We start from the raw sequence: 21,775 nt of genomic DNA on the forward strand, positions 1-21,775 counted from the left end.
TTGTATGTAAATGCATTAGTCCATTTTATGTATGATCTCTGATGTTTGTGGATCTGTGGTTAAAAATTTGTTTTGTACAGTTTTACAGGGACAAACTAAATGGCTGTTAAAAATACCACAGAATTCCATTTAGCAGACCTTAACTGTCATGTCATCAACGCGTTGGACACAAGGTTACATCGACAAGTAGTGTTTTTTTTTTTTAATTTTCTATTGTAATAAACTACTTCACATGGTATTATTAGCGAAGCTAATTTTGCTTGTATATTTTTAAAGCAACAGTTAAAATTGTATTTGAGGCAAAATTCTCTATTCATGTGCCTACATCAATATCAGAAACAAGTGGTTATATTTACTCTGATAAGATAATAGTATGTCTCATTATCTTTGTCTTCTATATTATCAATTTTAACTGAGTACTTGCTAAAATTAGTTTAGTTTTTTTATAATTATTCTTAACTAATTAAAAGTATTATGTTTTAATTTAATATATTATGTATCAAACCACCCAGTGTTTGATAGTATTAAGGAAAAAAGTAAGACAAAAATTCATACCTGTATGACTTTTTATTGTAGAGACATACAAATTAGTGCATTCTGATCCTCAATTAACCAATGTTAATGGTTAATGGTATTAAGACCACTTTAGAGGCTTTATTTTACTTAACCTGACAATGTGTAGAATGAGTATCAATATCCCGTGTAGTCTTGTTTAAGTGACCAATCCTTAGGAGTAGTTTAGTAATCAGGAAAAAAAGCCTTACAATATCATATCGGCTCTGAATCAATTATGCATTTTTCTGATTGTGTATTTCAGTTTGTAACGTTGAATTGCTAAGGAAACGTAATATTTAAAGGAGTTAGAAACACAACCCTTCCAAAGAATATCAGTATTCTTTAATTACTTTTAAGTTTAGGATAAAATGATAAAGTTATTTGTTAGCCCCAACAATTTTGCGTACTACTGTTTACAAAAACAAGTGTAGTACGAAACAGAGTACAGGAGTATTAGTGTGAGTGAAAGGTGCTACAGCTTGCAGTGAGCAATGAGATGTTAGTGAGACTGCTAATTGGCTGGGAGCCACCCCGTAATTAGGCCTCTAACCTCTTATTGTGTACACACCTTGATTATACCTGCTCCCCTCTCTCCCTATACTAAATAAGCCAAACCTATATGTCATATTATTTTTATCCAAATGTTATATTGACTCAGATACGTTGACATTTAGAGCCCTTTGTACGGGTGGTTGGACTTTAGCCCCATAAGAACAATCAATTTGTTTACAACATTATTGTTTGTCATCAACATATGAGAGATGTCTCATAAAAAATTAATATGTATCCAAACGTATAATGTAATTTTTTCAATGTTTTTCTAATTATTCAGAAAATAAACCACAAACCTTTTTACTTTGTTATTAAAAACTTTTAAAGGATACATATTGATTATATTTATAAAATGAGACACGTCCCATAATCAAACTACCAAGAATAAGAGTGTAAAAGCTTTTGGACATTTTTACTGGTTGTTCAAACACTTTTGTACTTCATTGTGTAATATTCAAAAAGTATACACTTTACAGGAAAATCTAAAGAGTATTTGGATGCATATTATTGATGTCTTTTAAAGTACATAACTCCCTTAATTGTATAACTAATAATAAGGGCGTACAAATTTTAAAAGTTGTTCTTGAATGGTAAACTCAAGGTCATTTCAATACAACTAGCCGGACCATTGCAAATAATACCACATTAAACGTTTCCCAAGAATAAGATATTGCGATAAAATTGTAATTTTAATTTAATTTCACAATTAGTAGTAGAGTTAAAACAATTTCCAGTTTTTCTTAATAACTTGGGAAATCGAGGTTTGGTGACCTGACCACTTTGCAGATAATCTGTAAAATTAATATCTTACAAAAATAATCTTGTAATTTAATATGTATTATAACAATCTTTATTTATTTTGGTTGGACGTATACATTTCCTGTGCAAGTATATTGGAGAAACAACATTTTTCTGGTTTTCATTATCAAAGAAACAAAGTTGTCATTTCATTTCATTATTTGAATATAAAATCTATCACTAGTTAAATCAATCTCAAATATAAGTATTAGTGGAATTATAGCCAACCAAATCTGAGCCACACTATGCAAGGTCACAACCGAGTCCCATGTTATTAACAGAGAGTGATGTCATAGAGGTGGCCAAGGCTAAGTAAGTCATTTGAAAGAACCTTAATGTGGATTACTATCACTGAGCCATTGCATTGTTAAATTCTGGAAGATTTTGTTTCGATTGTTCATGTAAGCAGGTATGCTTTACAAAATTTAGTAACTACTATTTGAATTTTGTTTTATGTTTCAGAATTCCCTCTATCCAAAAAATAACAATTTTATTTGACTAAGAAACGGTAAAGTATTCTTGTTCCGAACCTAAAAAAATAACACTTTTTGTAATAATAACAAAATTATTTAATACCAAACTCAATAGATATTCTGTAATTCTAATATTTTACATTTTTACAAAAATGCATCTGATTAGAACTCTTAATAATTTAAGTGTGTAGGCAATGGATGAAAATTACCTGCTAAGCCACACGTATTTCTGTTTCTGTCTACTGTTGTATCTGGTATTGTTATGTGACAGAACAGTAATCTCCTAGGGTATGAAATACCTACTACAAGAAAGGAGGGCCCTTTCCTGTAAAAATAAATAATTTTGAAAATATAAGGTCTCAAAACAGTGTTTTTATGCAGAGAATGCATGAGAAGCAGAGGGAAGTATCCTGTGCATACTTCCCTCTTATGGTGTATTACACCTTAAATCGACCACTAACTAACTGTTAGGGTATAACTATCTCCTGGTTAATATAGGAGCATGGGCAGCATAAGGATTAAGTACAATAGCTTAACTTTTATGTTGTTTATCAGTTTGCATATTAAACGCTTTCGCTGCTGAAAAATATTTGACAGGTATATCTAAAAAACCTGGCCTTCTGACACAGGCTATCTCCAGGATCTTGGAGCCAAAATTGGTGAATTTGTTGTGCTTCATCTTAAAATAAATTTATTTATGATCCGATTTTAAAAATGTTTGTGTTATGCTTGTAATAAAGTGTTCTACACACTAATGTACTATATACTAACAATTATATTTTCATCTCATGAGAAAAAAGTTCTGAACGATAATTAAAAAGTTTTTTACTAGGAAATAACTATAGTAAAAAATTATCACCACATTTATATTGATTTGCCTTAAGAGCACCATTTTATAAATAACAAATATACGGGAATTCAATATAAATACATACAAAAATATGAATGTTGAGTTTAACTACAGTACACCTTCATCTTAATGCAGTGTTTGTAACCTGTTGCCGTTACAGAGCAAAACTCAGCATTCATATTGAGTCAACTTTTCACAACATAGCTATGCATGTATACAAAAATACTTGTTATATTAGACTTTTCAAACACAACGTTTGTGTTTTCATCTCAAAAATATTTTTCATGTTGAAATACTTTTAACTGTAAAATGAAAAGATTAAACATTGAAATGTGTTTTTAAAGGTTACGTTTGAACTAAAATGTATAATAATACAAAAAAGATAATAATTAACCTACATAAATACATTACTCAATTTATACATACAATGATTTCTTTCCCTTGCCACCTGATTTGGTACTTTTAGTAGCAATAAAATAAAAATGTAGTTTATTGACATCACTACTTCCTTGTTCCTGTTCATCTTGGTTTATTTGAAACCACTCAGCAACCAATGGTGTATCCACTAAGATAAATTGTAATCTACTGGTCTACTCTTTCTAACATCGTAATATAAACAAAATTACGATTTGAGTACATATTATATACATCTTTTCTGAAAAATTAAGATGTGTGGAGCAAAAGGTTTAAAATCTAGATATTTAATTTAAGAAATTTTAAAATTGTAAGGGGTTCTGAAAATTGAAATATATTGTGAAAATAGATAATCAACTAAAACTATCTTAATATTGTAAAAACTCCTTGCTTTATAACTTTGCTGCTATGTAAACATGTATTAATAAAGTTATGACAAAACAAACATAGTTACAGTAATTTTCTAAATGGCTTTGTAAATAATGATAAGTTTATCTGATATTTTGGCAGGTTCTACAGATTTAGAAAGCACATTGTGTTTGTGTTTGCTGTCGACGTCAAACGCCACAGCCTAATGCTATCTAACAACAACAGCTGTCACTTGTATTGATGGTCAGACAAAGTGGTGCGGATCACCTTTCATTGCTGTGCACATAACTTATTTATTTCCAACTTTTTCACAATATTTTATACTGTTGTAAAAGCATAAAACACAGCTTAGTGTCTTGCATTGTTAACAGGAATTACTTTTATAACATTTGACTTAATATCCATTATTATTATTATGGATAACACGTCTGTTTATCCAAGGATTTTTTTTTATCTGAACCACAGTGTTAACAGGAGACCGTGTAGGATGTGTAGCCTATGCCAAATTACACTGATAATACCAGGACAGTTTGTGATGTGCGAGTGTGCGTGATACTGTGGTGCCAATCACAGTTTGCGTAGCGCTTAGACTGGTTGTTGATTGGTCGAGCAGTAATAATACGAGATTAGAATGCACGTATTATTTGCGATTGGATAGTAAGTTAAATAATTTATTGTATGGCTAAACCATTTTCATTAATCAATATTTTTTTAATTCAGATTTTTTATTGTAATCTCTGTACAATCCTAGTGTTTCTTTACCTGAGGTAGTCTCGGTACCATACCTACCGTACTATCCTTAGAGTTTTATTTTAACTAAGTAACATAATATAATTGGTGTTATAATGATACACTGAAATTTTATTTTTATGTTTGTTTGTACGCTTAGTAATGCACAGTAATGATGAGTGGTGAAAAATTAAATCTATAAACTTGAGAAAAATTTCATAGTACAGTACCATTGTTACAGTACTATTTTTGGCCAAATTTTCACAAACAAGCATTAAAGTGTGAGCATATGTACAGTCATGGTGCAAAAGCAATGAATTGTTTTGCCACCACTCTGGCCATTTTTTCGGATTGCTACACGCAAACGTCGTTGAACTTGCAAGTATGAATCCTTATTGACCCTTTGACCCTGTGGAAAGAATTCATAATGCAATATGCAATTATAATCGAGAAACACATTGAGCATAACCTTCACATTCGACTTCTCTTATCAAGCCTTTTTCAATCTTGGCGATCCAGAATGCCTCCTCTGGAATGATTGATACTTAGTTTCAACGTTATATCTGTAAACCCTTGTTTTATCACGTGTTATAACACATTTTAGTAATTTTGCATTGTTATGGAATTAATTTAGTGACTCATGAAAAACTTCCATTCACCGCCGTTTTTGTTAAAAATTCAACAATTTTGAGACAAATTTTGCTGCCACAGGATCCATGCCTAAAACATTAAAAAAATATCATGGCATGAGCCAATTAATTGATATGCCATCATCATTAGTGATGTCTCTGATCGTGATATGATGATCGTTAACCATTTCTTCCACTCTTTTGTCCAGAGCATTCGTCATTTTCAATGTCTTCACTGCCATCTATGGAACATTTATACCACTCGTAAACCCATGTTTTACACATAGCAAACTCACCATTGGTCTTTGTTAACATTTCCCACACTTTGTTACATTTTATTTCATTTTTCACATAAAATTTCATAAAAAATTCTTTGATCCATTTTTTTTAAACAAATGAAAATCGCTGAATACATATGTCTAACCTTACCTTAGCAACTGCCACTGAAAAAGTAAACAATGAATACAGCTGGAAATTGTATTATATTTCAGGAGCATGCGTGCCAACACAATAAAAATATCTTAACAATCGGACTCTCCAAACCCACGAAACTGAATTATTCCCGTTACTTTTTGAACACATTTCGTTCTATGAAAAGGAGATTTTTCTACTCCTCTATCAGAAGAAAGATTCAAAATAGAACTACAGTATGTGACAAATGTTTAATGGATTTCAAATGAATTTAGTTAAATGTTTTTTAAGAAAACAAGTACAAAATAACAAAAAGTAAAAACCCTATTTTACCAATTAAAACGCGTAACGCAAATTATATTAGCACTACAAGGACACATTTATCAAAAGATTTACAAAAATCATTAAAAAAACGTACAAACACTAATATTACGAGGCGTGTTCAGATAGTAAGTACCGTTAAAAAAAAACAAAGCAATTTTTTAACTTAATTTTATTTTTACATAAAAGTCCAAACTTAAACTATTTTTTGACATAGTTTCCAACAATGTTCAAATACTTGTAGCAGGTGACCAATTAGTCTAAACCCTTTTCGTAGAAGGTTCCCGCCAACGAATGTAGCCATGACTCCACGGCAATTTTCATTTCATCGTTGGTTTTAAAGCATTGGCCACCTAGCTCGCGCTTCATGTGCAGGAACAAGTGGTAGTCAGACAGTGCCAATTCTGGTCTGTAGGGTGAGTGATGGAATTGTCGAACTAATATTTAAGTGTCACCAGCCGTATGGGACCGAGCATCGTCATGGAGCAACACAATTCCGTTACTGAGCATTGCTCTCCATTTGTTTTGAATTGCTTGCCTTAGTTTTCTTAAGGTTTCGCAATACGTTGCCGCATTAATGGTTTTACCTCTTGAGAGAAAATCAATCAGGAAAACACCTTTCCGATACCAAAAGACAGTGCACATGATTTTTTGTGCAGACATTGTCGTCTTTAATTTTTTTTTCTAAAGGGATTGTGTGTATCACCATTCCATTGACTGCTGTTTGGATTCCGGTGTGACATCACGGACCCAAGTTTCATCATCTGCCACAATTTTGTTTAAAAAATTCTCACCAACATCACTGTATCATGTCAAAAAAGTCAGAGCATTACCGAGTCTCTTGGTTTTGTGCACGTTAGTGACCATTTTTGGAACACAGCTTGCGATAACCTTAGGGATCTGTAACAGTTTCGTACAAAAAAGTGTGTAAAATTTGTTGAAAATCGTCAGATAGCATTGTCATAGTGAAACATCTCTTTGATTTTTTCATCAACTGCCCTTACCAGATCATTGGTGATGAGAGAAGGCCGACCGTTCCGATTCTCATCATACACATTTGTTCGACCGCCATTGAACATGCTAACCCACTTTCTTACCATTCCTTCACTCATCACGTATACCCCGTAAACATCTCGAAGTTAACAATAAATTTCAGCCGGTTTCATATTCCTTATGTTCAAAAATATTATTACAGAAGGAATCTGACAATCGACAGAGTTACTAATTTATTACCTTAAACATTATGAACGTTCAAAGAAAACTGAAAACACAATGTTGAACAACTAAAATGGCGTGAGTCGATAGCCAGTGAATAAGGACAACTATTGTGCTTGTGCAGAACACTGATTGCAGCGCTATGGCAGCAGTAGAATGAAACAGTACTTACTTTCTGAACACACCTCGTACATACAAAACAAAAAGTCACTTAAAGAATAAACTTAAAAATCCAAAAGATGCTAAGAATATCAAAATACTAATGTATAAAATACAATGTGTAGACTGCAATAAGATATAAATTGGATTAACAAAAAATTAACAGATAAGAATAATCTGCAGGTATTGGATTTGCAAATCATTATATTAATACTTGACACACTATATCAAAAGAAATCTATGTTATTAGACATTTTATATTAATCAAGAAAGCACAGAAGATGTAACACAGAAGTATTAAATGAAGAAGATTGGCCACAGTACAGAATTCTGTATTACTTTCACAGTCTATAATTCCAAATAATTAATATTTGTATTTTACAAAATAAAGCACTCAGAACAAATTCATATAAAAATCCCGTATGTGTAACTGTTATTGCAAATATATTTTTTGTATTTAATTTTGTGAAGTGTCTGACGAAGATAGCCTAGCTGCCGAAAGGCATCTAAAAAAAAATAAAAGTTTTAAATATGGAATGTTGTGATTTTGAAATATAGTCATTACAGTTTATTGGCAGTTTTTTCACGAAATGCAAGAAAAATAATACAAAAAAACCATCATACTTACTCATTATGTACAGATCTATGTACTGCAAAGAAGGGTTATGTTTATGATTATCATGGTCAAGAAATTGTAGGTCACTAAAAATGGATAGATCAGTTACAAATGCTGTTGAAGTGAAGCTAACCGACACACCAATATTGCAGCTCGAGTACACTTTCTGTTAAGGATTGAGCAGCAACACCTGCTTCAGTCTGATATGGTGATTGCATATTGTATGTTGAAACTGCTTCTGTATTATATGTGAATTTCCTCTGAACATACCTGGAGGTGTAGTTATTCCTGTCTTCCAGCACCTGCTGTGGGCAGAGACTGATTAGTTCCTCCTTGCCATGACTGTCTGCATGTTACACACCTCTATATATGTAAGATACATTTACTGGTTATGGTTTGCTTTCCTAAGTGATTGTGTGTATCAGGTCCATTGATGGAGGATGTCTGGAGCCGTGGTTACTCCTGTCTTCCAGCACCTGCTGTGGGCAGAGACTGATTAGTTCCTCCTTGCCATGACTGTCTGCATGTTACACACCTCTATATGTAAGATACATTTACTGGTTATGGTTTGCTTTCCTAAGTGATTGTGTGTATCAGGTCCATTGATGGAGGATGTCTGGAGCCGTGGTTACTCCTGTCTTCCAGCACCTGCTGTGGGCAGAGACTGATTAGTTCCTCCCCTCCACGACTGTGCAATGAACAACATGGGGTGAGTTCATCAAAGTATTAAATGTTGTCTTTTTCGTTTTAACACTTTTACCGTCAGGCTGTAATCCATATATTGGTGGTCAAAATTCTAGTTTATTGCCTGGAGTGCATGGCTCTAATACCATGCAGTTACACATAATAATTGCAAATATACTAATTTCAATGATAAAAAGATAATTTTGGTATTATTTTTATTATTGGATGTAAGTGACATTGATTATAATTATTTTTTTATATTTTATTATCTAAATAAACAAAACTAAAGAGTATGTTTTTTTAAATAAAATATACATTAAAATCCTATAAGTGCATGAAATATTGTTTTATTTTCCAGAAAAAAACTGTACTATTTTATATTTTACTCCTGAGTCAAGTTTGAAGAAATAATATTGTCATTAAACATAATTATTAATGTATTACATGGACATCCACAAATAAGATGTTAGAAAATTATTCTTTCAGCGTGTGTGTGTGTGTGTGTTTTATAGCACCTAAATATTATATATATTGTTTATGATTTTACATTATTTTTTATTTTATTATTTTACACACAAAATAATACTCATAATATGAATTTATATTATGTTATAGTAAAAATTTGATGTATAACAATTTTAAACAAGTGAATACTGCGTGTAAGAAGTAACAATTTTGCGCCTTCACTTCTCTATTGCACTAATATTTTTATATAAATTTCTTTTCTAAAAAGAAATACTGGTATAAAAAACTGTGTAGAAACATCAGCTAGGATGCGATAGTCACTGTTGTCTAAATATCACAAAATGACATGATATGTACAAAAAGAGAAACATTAACATCTCTATTCTCTGAGATCAGGTAGAAAGTTATCATATAAAACATGAAAATACACAATAGTTGCTCTATTATATGAAGGGTCTTGGTGGTGAAAGGGTTATTACTTTAACAAATTACTATTGTTTTCGTTGCACTAACAACAATATGTGCGATCTTGTACTTGTGTGAATCAGCTTCATAACTTAATACAAGAAACTGCCGTCAACAAAATACTGAGATTAATAATAATAGCCTTGTTTTTATACACAACAAAGATAAAACAAGAGCTATTTGTTACAAAGATATCTTAGCATATTAATTAATTACAATAGCTGAAGCCTTATGTGTAAACAGATGTGATTGTTGCTAATTAGACTTATGTAAATCATTATCTTATTATTGATTAGTAGACAACAAGAAAATAAACAAAGACCACTGTTCATTTTAATAATTAGATATAATGTAGCAAATAAGTAAGTATAATCAAATTTATATGTTCTGTTATATTTTTGTTTTGTTACATTGACGTATTTTCAGATTCACTTTGTCTTTTCTTATGCACTTGAAATGGATGTTTAGAACACTTTGGTTTCATTTAATAGTCTCAGTTGGCAAACTCACCATGCTCAAGTAGTCTCAAGTAAACACTGCGTTTAAGTGTAGGCAGTTTTACTGCGTGATTTATTTTTGGCAGTCGGAACTATTATAGGCAGTTATCATCACTAGACAGAGGACAAATCAGAAGATAAAAACTTTTTTATCGTTATTGCAATGTATTTTTATTCTCAGGATTTTAACCAAACAGATGATGAGTTTGAAGTATTCCTTTCATTTTATAAATTTATGCAAGTTATTTTTGTATATATTTAAAAAAGTAACCTCGAATAGATGGTGAATAACAACTGGGTATCCGATTTATGATGCCAGTGATGCTGGGCTGAATAACAACTGCAGCTGGCAGAACGCCGGCTTCCGGAAACCTTTGCGTTGAAGTGTTAATAATAACAAGTATTTGTGAACTTTCTTGTTCTATTATGTAATTTTTCATAATATATTATATCAAGACAGTTCACACTGAGGTTTTAAACAGCTTTTGAATAGGGTGTGATTTTTGGGTTCTGGGGATCATGTTTGGTGAAATTGCTACTATGAGGTTGGGCTAATTTTGTATTAAAAAAATGTACCTAATAATATATTGCCATTTGGCACTTTTCACTTACATTCCACAGTGACAATATATTGCTGTCTGGTTCTCAACTGTGACCACCATGGATGTAATCCCAGCTGTAATCTCATATTGAAGCTCTGAGAGGTTCAAACTTGTACCAGTCTTATTTTATTCCAGGCTGATGATGTCAATCAAACCACCTGTAGCATTCACACTGCACAACCATTATTCGGTACTTAAAATGTGTTTAGATACAGAACACACGGCTAGTTACTTATAAAAAAGCATTGGATATGGATTGAGATGGCACATGTATACACAATATCAGCTAATACACCAGAGTCTGTATAAAATACATAACAAAGATGTGATTTTTGCAATTATTGGAATACTCTCCATGTTAAACAGTTTGATGAAAAAACATGGTTGAACACGACAACCCTAAAGATCAATACATTCGTATTTGATAAGGATGTGTTTCTATGTAATTGAAAATATTGTTTTGCAACTTCTTATATTGTAACAATGAAAAATATCATTATGATAACCTGTGACATTTTTGGTATTTTAATCTGCTTCCAATGCAAAACAATTCCTTATATGTCGGTTTTCCAATTATCATCTGGATTTCACTGAAGTATTTGTTTGATTTAGACTATTCTAAAATAGAATCTGTAAAACATCCTAATATGTAAGTACATGGATCTCTTCTTCAGTATACAGTATTAATGAGTTAATCAGTTTGAAATTGGGTTTTTAATTTTTCTTCAAGTAGTTATCTCATAGGATTTGTAGCAAAATATTTCAATATTGTTTGCTTTTAGTCAATATTGGTTTTTTGGAGGACCTTTTTTGTTATTAAACATAATGTTTAGTGAAATGAAAATAAAATGCAATAGACTCAATTTTATTTTCCATCTGAATACAAATTGAATTTCATTGTCATACAATTTGAATTTTATATCAGAGTGATACAACGTGTTTTTTTAATGTGTAGGATACATTTTTATATTTTTTAGTTATTTTTTACTATAATGGTACTTGGTTATGTTTAGTCAATTAAAAATAAAATTTATTGTAATGTGGTAAATTTTCTACTCTCAATATACAACTAATACCAGTTTATGATTTTTCATTCTATGTAGGCTACCATTGGCATGTTTTATACGTGCAGAGAATATTGTTTAGTTATGTATGACAATAATTAAACATAAATGAATAAAAAATTAATTTTAGATATATATATTCTTCTAGTATTCCAAATACTTTGAATCACACAGTTTAAGTGTTTGTGCTTTGTGAATTTTGAGTTTAGCTCCATTTTACATTCTACCTGGTGCAGCATCTGAAATCTGACACTGCTGTCACAGACTCCATGAATCTGTTGACCAAGTCAGTCTGGAGAGCTAAAAAATATCAGATTTCAGAAGCTGCACTATAGTTTGTTTTTCTAAAGAAGATCTCTGACGGATTCGGGTCCCAGCGGCCTCTCTCACACGCTAAACATCCAACTTCATATGTCTACCACATACCATTACCTCGAATATAGTTTTTTACTGATTGAGTAGTATTCGTCTTTGTATTTGAGTAAAAGAAAAATATTTTGTTTGTTATTGTGAATAACCAAATATATGGAGAAAAACATGGTTTTCCATTAAAAATTTAAGCTTTCTCCACTTTAACTCATTGTTCCAAAAGTAATGGCAGTACAAAAATATTCTTAGACAGCATTTGTTGTATGTTTCTTGAAGACATACCAAAAATTCAGAGTTTTTCAGAGTGAAAAATTAAAGTCACTTCTTTTCCTGAGTTGTCAACTTTATATGGACCTTCTGGTTGTTTTACAGCTTCAAGATTGTATGTATAAAGCATAGATATTTCACAGGCTTATTCTTCATATACATGTGAAATCTACATCGCTCCTAAAATGATTCCAAATTTCATCAGTTGTAACAAATTCCCTTACTACATTTTCTTGGCAGTTAGTTATGAACTGGCGAATTAACCCTCTTAGTGATAGAAGCCGCTCTAGCGACGTTCATCATTCGTTTAATATGAATGATAGACGTTGATGCGTCGACGTTCAAACATGCCTTCGAATTCGTCATCGCTGCTCGGCTATCTTCGGTTAAATTCGGCTGTTATTTACTGCATTGTGTACAGAAACGTCTTCTCTTTCCTCTAGATCTGTCTCCAGATGAATTGTTAAAAGAATTAACAAATAGCTGGTATTTGTTACGACGTTGTTTGTGTTTTACTCGCAGCCGCTAACCTATGAGTTGTGTCGGCGTGTTTTATCGGTGTTATTTCGTTTATTCCGATCGTAATACGTTCGAAATGGCGGATGATTTACGTTCAGAAGATATTAGAAATGTTTTAGAAGAACAAATGAGTGATGTGAATGACAGTGATATCAGTGCAGACAATTTTCCCGATGATTATAATTCAAATCCTGGTGCAGGCCATTCCCTCCAACGCTTACCAGGAAGACAAGAGCGGCTATGTATTGTATGTGGCCACACAAAAAACAGGGGAAGATCACGATTCTAGTGTCCAGGATGCAATTCTGGTGTTCATAGAGAGTGTTTCCATAAATTGGATCATTTTTGGAGACCAAAGTATCAAGGGAGGAAGAGAAAGCATGATAGTAGTAGTGCCTAAGAGTGAATGGAAGGGTTTCTTCCATGTACATACTGTATATATTATTTCCATCATAACAGTTTTTTCAAGTAAAATATTGTGCGAAAACTGTATATATTATTTATCTTCATGAAATTTAGAAAAAAATTGGCTATCTTCAAATCTTTGTCTAGTAAGTTTTATACTATGTGGTTTTTTTGGTAAAAAAAAATTTTTTTTGTTAAAAAACTGTTTTTTTAATTTTTGAGCAAGATTTAAGGGATATGTACAAAGGTAAGTAGTTTTATTTATTTTAAAATCGTTCTTTATGTTTTTATGAATATTTTAGTATATAATATGTTGTATTTTCAATAAATTAATAATTTTTATTAATTTTTTAAGAAACCCCCAGCGAAACACTCCAAATGCACCTATCATTCATAATAAACATATTCATCACTAGGAGGGTTAAATCTCAAATAACAGCCAGGTTGTCTAGTTGTTCTCTTTCTTGTCTTATCATAATATCATCAAAACACATCGCCCTAAGTAAAAACTAAAATCTTTTGATGGACATCATACAAAGAAAAAATTCGATTCCAGTTCCATCTTGAGCCCAGAGCTTCCAGAATTCAATGAGAATTTCTCATTACACCAGCCTTATACAAAATACCAACAGTAGCTTTTATTCCATGAACTGTTGTTGGCATTACATCTCTTTCTCTAATAAATGTATCTTTGTTCTTGTCAATTAAAATATTTGTGTTTTCTACTATTAAGTTTATAATTTCATCTTTAAATATTTTTTGCCACACATGAATTGGCATTTGAGTTTTTTTTTGCATCTACTTACACAACCTATCCGCATTCTCAAAATCTTTTTGTTGGGTGTACGTACTTGTCTCTCAGGTTCTACATTCCATAACATATCATGTCCTTTACTGATGTACGCAAGTTTTCCATTAATTCTTGGTAACATGTTATCATTCATACATTTTGCCAAAGACAATACTTATGTCATTAAAATTGTTGTCATTTATTACGAAATTTTCAATTAATGGAATGATTCTTTATCGTTTTGGTGTTGAATTTCTTCATCAATACCAGCATAACTGAATTTTTCCGCATCAGTAATACCCATATCCTCTTGACCACTGTGGTCAAATAATACCCTGACAAATGCACCAACTGGCCTGACATGGTCATATTTATCCTCTCTTTCCACACCATTTAGCAATCATGATATCCTAGAACATTCAGTTGAGTCCATTTTTACAATAGCCTATATGTTTAATTTTTAAAATAGTTACTCACACTTACAATATAAAATAATATCAAAATAAATCATAAATAATAACTAAAGCACAAGATGAAACTCACAGTTCTAAATAATTAAACAGGTGCTCACGGATATTTATTCCAGTAACTCATAAAACGTGAACCGGTATACACGGAACAAAACTCCATTTCTTTACTAATTCTGGAACAATACTGGTGCCAGTGACTCAACAGGATGGTGGTTGTGCCAATCGCTTCAAGGAAGGAGGCTCGTGAAGTAATACAGATAACAAGGTTTCAACCCGCAGTATACTAGTTTTTGAAAGCTAAAGTATATCAACCTGAACCTGGAGGAAAACTCTAATGTGCCTGACACCGGATGAAATAAAACTGGAATGATTTAGATCAGAGATGAATGATTCTCTGATCACCATCAACAGTAGGTGCCTTTTTAACTGCAATCAGATCAACTGACCCTCGACTTAGCCATCACATCAGGAAGTAAGATATCAATTTTAAACTAAATTATAATGAGCAAGTCACTAAAATTTGATGTTTCTACTGAAGAAAGTAGAACTAAGAAGTTCTTAAGGAAAATATTGCTCAATATTGCTTACAGTTTGTTGTGAACTTTTTTGTGAGTACTATGTATTATGTGTATTGTATTTTGTATAATTAATTCACGTAATGAGGGAGTGAAACATAAGTGATTATGAAACAAACAGCAATCAATATAAAATTAGACTTATTAGGATAAAATGTATTGTATAATGATAATTTTCATTTTAACTGATTTTTCACTATTCAAACAAGCTTTATTGCAGTAAGTGGTCAGTTAAAAGGGATTTAGGGTAATCCATTTATTTAATTTTACTATTACGTGAAGCAAGCAGTGTGTGATTCTTGAATTTCTTTTTTACCTGTAAAGTACTTTAAAATCAATCAAACTTCTACAGTAACTACCAAGTCCTGTAATACTGTTTTAGAGTTTCTTCATTTAGTCATTTTTGTCACGTAATGTTAATTTGTGATTGGTTAAGTATAGTTCATATAGATATAACGGAGGGAATAATAATATGTATTTGTAAGTTTAAGTACAGGCTAAATTATTTATTTATAGGACTGATAAGATTCCATACATGTTTAATTAAGGAAACCTTAAGCCATATAATACTATTATTGTCTTATAACTACATTCTTAGATTAATAATAAATTAAATACAGAAACTTTATATAAATTAATACTTCCTTCAATAATAACACCAGAAACCAAGTAATATTTTAATAAAGTGTATTGGAGCAGCTTAACTGAAGAGTGAGTGAGCTGTTCAGTATTGTGTGGAACCCTTGCCACCCCATCACCTCACCCCTCAGCCCCTATTGTGGCTTTGTTAAGCTCTCTTGACTAACTGATGACTCAATCGGTAGCCAGTAGCTTGTTCTCGGTTACCTTACAATGTGCCCCAGTCCCTGCCCCTGCTCCTTGTAACCATTAGCAAGCGTTGAACTGTTCTTTTGTTAGCTTCTTTTTGTAACTGCTTATCAGACTAAATAATTAAAATGACAAGAGCCCAGTCCTGCTTAGAAAAGGATTGATTGAAAACATCATGAAATGAACATATACTGTGGATGGTGATGATATACAGGTTGCCCTTTTTAGCTTTGCTACTATTGCATATTAGTATATCAACCTATATCAATTTTATACCTAAATACTCAACCTGTAAAAATTTAAGTAAGCTCTGCAGCACCTAAATGAGAAAAAAAACACAAGAATAACACCATTTAAACATTTGATTTTCTGTTTAGGTTTTAGTATAATTTAAATAAAGAAGTTATGTCCAGCAAGCCGACAAATAAAGCAAGTAATAATTTGCTAAATATTCCATTTCATAATTATGTTGGTACGAATTAATTATTCTGAAGTTTTATTATAATTATATACAATACTAGTAGTATACTTGACACTAATGTAATTCACTTTTGTATTACATTTTTAATTACTTACACAATGGTGTGTAAGTAATTAAAAGTAATGGATAAAATGTAATTAAAAGTAATAATTTAGTATGTAAATTAAAAGTAATTAAAGATATGGCAAAAATCATAATTTTTATAAACTGTAACAGACTGTATATTTCAAATTAATTAGTTAAAAATATTTTCAAGTATACAATATTTTGAAATATTCCTTTTTTTAAATTGCAAGAAAGTATAATGTAGGCTATTGCATAACAATATTGATGGTCACCATCTTAAAAATAGCAGCATACGTTTAGCATCAAAAGTTGGTTATATTCCCAATTTTAACTTACCTGTACATTTAGTTACTTTTCAGTTACCAATAGTGCCACAATTAAGGTAGACATTCTGTATATTTTTTGTTCTTATTTTTTTAGAAGATTATTATTGTTTTGGAACCTTACTACTTTACGTTGTCTAGTTCATTAATGAAGATGGAAGGTTTAAAAGAATAAAAGGATTTCGTACTTTTGGTATTGTTATATGTTACAAAATGTATATTATGTTCTATGTTTAAAGTTCATTAATGACGTTGGGAGGTTTGAAAGAATAAAAGGATTTCGGATATTTGCTATTGTTATATGTTAAAAAATGTATAACACAACATTTCGAAGATTCGTCAGGTGCGAATTCAGTAGCTATTAAACTTTGATAACATTAATAAAACATGAAATAATTTTTGTGTTAGTGAGAAAATTAATTAAAGTTCCATAACTAAGATCTTATTTCTTTGTAATACTTAATAAAATTATCAGAGCATGGAAACACCAAAATCAGCATGTTAACACCTGTAACAGTGGTAGGCCCAGCCAGTCCGATATTTTACTTGTTGTAAAAGAATAATTTTTCAATAAAATTTCTTCCACGGCTAATATGGAAATATAATTCTTCCATGGAAGTATAATTTTTTCAGAATGATATTTCGGAATGAGGTTCATTCACCCCTCTCCCATACTCAGTCTAAGAGGGAAATTGCTTAGAAATAACTACTACAGGCGAGGATGGGGTCTCCAGCCACACAGCTTTTGTGTCACAATTTATTCCATCAGCTTTATAATCATAATCACACAGCCACTGTCAAGGGCTTTCAGTTCCCTGTAGTTAGTTACTCTGAAAAATATTTACAGAGTGCTAGCTTAGCACTACTCCTCTTACGTTCAAATGTGAAATGTATTTCTTTTCCCCCATGTAACATTTTAATTTCTATAACCTTTATAATTTTTCCCATTCATATTTTAGCATATACACCTGCAATCCTGTACAAAAAGTAACATACTTTTAATAAAAGTATTTGAATTACTCATAAAAAAATATTTTCTCCTATATTTACGTAATTAATTGGTGTTCTTATTTTGTTATGCATTTATAATTGTTGAAATTTAACAGTGTTTTCTATTTAAAAAAAATTGATAATCTGAATTATGTTAGAACAAAATACTAAGAATGTTTATTGTAATCGTTTCCGTATATTGTTTAAAGTATAATGTGTAAGATTGGTACTGGGTCGTGTTTTATTTATATATGTTTGTCAAGTTTGTGGTACTGGTGAGAATTGCATTGTATCGTTCATGTATTTTGTGAATATTTCCATGGCATTTCATATAATGCAAGTTTTAAATTAAACAAATATTTTATTATAAAATGAAATGATTTGTTAGCCCACTAGAACATTACAATGTTATAAAGGCTTGTCAAGATATAAAAACACTAAATACTAAATAACAAGTAAAAAATAAAACATTAGTAACATATAGCTAACACTAGGTGAAGTATGATATTTCACATATTATTATTTTCTGGTAAATTCAGACAAAAACCATCAAGTTCAAAAGCTAATTCGAACCTTAACAATGTATTTCCAAGTCAAAAAAAAAAGTTTTTCACAATTTTAATTAGACCTGTTAAAATTTTACAAAAAGAAAACTAACATTTGTGTTACATTCTTTATTTATTAAGAGTTAGAGAGGCCAGGTTAAGCGTTAGAGAGGGCTTCTTAGCCCTAACTTCGCCTGGTAAAATAAGACATTCTTTACTTTTACTTTTACTTTTTTATTTTATTATTAATAAAAATAAACAAATCATACAAATCAATCACATAATTTTACTATAAATTTTCTATAAATATTGTAAATTACTAGAGACAGCAGCACTATACATAAATGAGGTTTGAAAGTTATTTTTGTTTAGTTTTGTAAACAAATTTTCAAAATTTTATTTAAATAATAATTGCAACCAACTTTTAGCTAGCTTTTTTAAAAAAATACATACAAATTCATCTCTATTAGTATTTAATTTACTTAATACAAGAGGGTTTCAATAAAGAGATTTGTCAAATACATTCTTACCGTCTTTTTAAATTTGTTAAAGTCTTGAGCCTTATTTGTTGGTTAGTAGTAGGTATTCTCTATTTCTTCAAATGTATAAGCTTATACATGGAATAGGATGAATTCATCTATAAAAAGGTACATCACTAGTCTAAAAAAAAATATAAAAATAACAGCTAGTATAATAGAAGCTTATATGCCAATGAAATCAATTCGCCAATGAAAAATTGTAATACAAAATCTTGATTTTATCAGGCTAAAGGTTTCATACCCAAACATTCAAAAAAATTTGATGGTACAAGCCAATTGATATTCCTGTATCATCAGCAAGTTCTGTGATCAATAAGACTATCTTTCATGACCCTATCTTCCACTTTTTCATGTTTTCATTGGTTGATGTACTGGGGCATCCGGAGCATTCGCCATCTTCAATGTCTTCACCTTTGAAATGCTTATATCACTTGTAAACCCTTGTTTTACTAATAGCAAACTCACCATAGGCCTTTGTTAACATTCCCTACACTTTGTAACACTCTTATTTAATTTTTCACACAAAATTTGATACAAATTCTTTGATCCACTTTTTTAACAAATAAAAATTGCTGAGTTCATAAAACATGTCTAACCTTAGCAGCTGCCACTGAAAAAGTAAACAATGACTACAGCTGGAAATTGTATTATACTTCAGGAGCATTAGTACCAACATAATAAAAAAATCTTGACAATCTGTCTCTCCAAACCCATGAAACTTAATAATTAATTACCTTTACTTTTTGAACACACCTCATCTATAATATTTAACCCATAATATATACCCATATATAAAGGAGATTTTTCTACTCCTCAATCAGAAGAAAGATTTCAAATAAAACTTCAGTATATAACAAATGTTTAATAAATTTAAAACGGGTTTAGTTGAATATTTGTTTAAAAAGATAAAAGAAACATGTAGAAAAAGTCAAAACAAACTTTTACCAATTAAAACACCTAACACAAAATAAGAAAGAAATAGATTAAGTGAAAGAGAGGACTTGTAGTCCGAACTTCGCCTCTATAAATAAAAACTATAAAGACACATTTATCAAAATATGTACAAAAATCATTATAAAACATACACTAGTATTACATACAAAGAAACAGTGATTTGAAGAATAAACTGGAAGAACCAAAAGGTGGTGAAGAAAATAAAAATTGTAATTTATAAAGTATAGTGTGATGACTGCTATAAGATATAAATGAGACAAGCAAAATGAAAAGTTCATATAACATTTAAAGAATATTGTTCCCACACATAAAATTTAATAAATAAGAGTAATCTGCAGGTTTTAGAGTTGCAAATAATTGTATTAATACTGGACATATTAAATCAAAAGAAATCTTAAAATATAAGAACATGTTAGCAGACAAAGGTATTTAAACTCATAGCAATTAAGTAAGTTTTATATTTTATTAATCAAGTAAAGACTGAAGATGTAACACAGAAGTATTAAATCAAGAAGATTGACCACAACACAGAAAACTGTATTATTTTTACAAAGATCACAAAAATTACATTTAAAATTTACATATTCCAAATATTTATTTTACAAACTAAATTACTCAGAAAAATTTATTATGAACATCCTCAATAAGATATTTTTTCAATTTATTTTTGTGAAGTGTCTTATGAAGAAGCCTAGCCGTAGAAAGGTTGTTAAACCTCGTATACATTTTCTTTATATGGACAACTAAGCAAACTCAGTCTCGGCATCCAAAATACATTTTATTTGAACCAGAATTACTCCTTTATGTGCAAAACTTGGTACAAGTTTGTCACATGTAACTTATTTATTCCTTCGACTTCTGATTGTTTAACAATGAACACGGAAATAATATTTACCTGATTTTATGCCTACTTACATTTGAAAAATATCATAGGGAACCATCATATTTCATCATAAGTACATAGGCTACGGATTTTGATTTAAAAATTGTGTGCAAAGCCCAGGGCAATAGCTAGAAAATACATATTGTACTGTTCCCATCTTGTACCATTCCAGGTAACGAGGTAAAATAGAAAAGGAACAATAACGGTGTCAGAATTTTGTCATAGAACACAAATATTTTACCCAACATTTGATTTAAATTAATAAAATAAATGTACATAATATTTTTTATAAAATATAACCCAACACTAGAATGTAATGAAAATATAATAATTGTGTACATAATAAATAAGACATTATTTGTTATGTTGTTACCAAAGGTAAACATTGATAACCTCATGTAAACAATTAGGTCAGGAAATAAATATTGAGAAGATAGTTGAGAGTAACAGGTCACTCATAACCTTTTAAACGTAAACAACTTGAACAATTTTTATCAGTTGTAAATATTACTTCTAAGATTGTCTCTCATGTCAATTGAGTATAATATCAAACAAAAGCAGCAGCAGCAGCAGCAGTACTTCTGGTCTCCAGTGAACTCACACACTGATATCATTGTAGCAACATTTCTATTGTGTTATCTTTTACTACCACCCTAACTCTTCCTCAACACTAACTATTCAGTCCAATGTAGCTTAGATTCTAGTGATAATACATTGACTCAACGTCTAGAAGTTTCAAGAAACAGGCTTAAAAACAATGGCAACAACAAACCAACGAACATTTTGTTACTGTGTTGTAATGTGGGTATTCAAAGTTCCAATTAATCATTTAAAAAATGTAAATATATGTAAAAGTTGTTTAACCCATTTCTACCCGAATTATTATTTTCTTTTAAAATACAG

The 21,775-nt window shown here is 30.7% G+C and overlaps 1 protein-coding gene across 3 annotated transcripts in view; it reads left to right on the forward strand.

The window, feature by feature from the left end:
- Positions 1-21,775, forward strand: part of LOC124357732 (acyl-CoA:lysophosphatidylglycerol acyltransferase 1-like) — a 79,270-nt gene that overhangs the window by 6,705 nt on the left and 50,790 nt on the right. For all 3 annotated transcript variants that reach the window (XM_046809742.1, XM_046809745.1, XM_046809743.1), the window contains exon 2: positions 8,689-8,800. In XM_046809742.1, the coding sequence (XP_046665698.1) occupies positions 8,787-8,800 (14 nt within the window). In that variant the 5' untranslated portion in view covers positions 8,689-8,786. The remainder of the gene's footprint in view (positions 1-8,688; positions 8,801-21,775) is intronic.

The sequence above is a fragment of the Homalodisca vitripennis genome, chromosome 3 (assembly GCF_021130785.1).
Source record: "Homalodisca vitripennis isolate AUS2020 chromosome 3, UT_GWSS_2.1, whole genome shotgun sequence".
NCBI classification, from domain to species: domain Eukaryota; kingdom Metazoa; phylum Arthropoda; class Insecta; order Hemiptera; family Cicadellidae; genus Homalodisca; species Homalodisca vitripennis.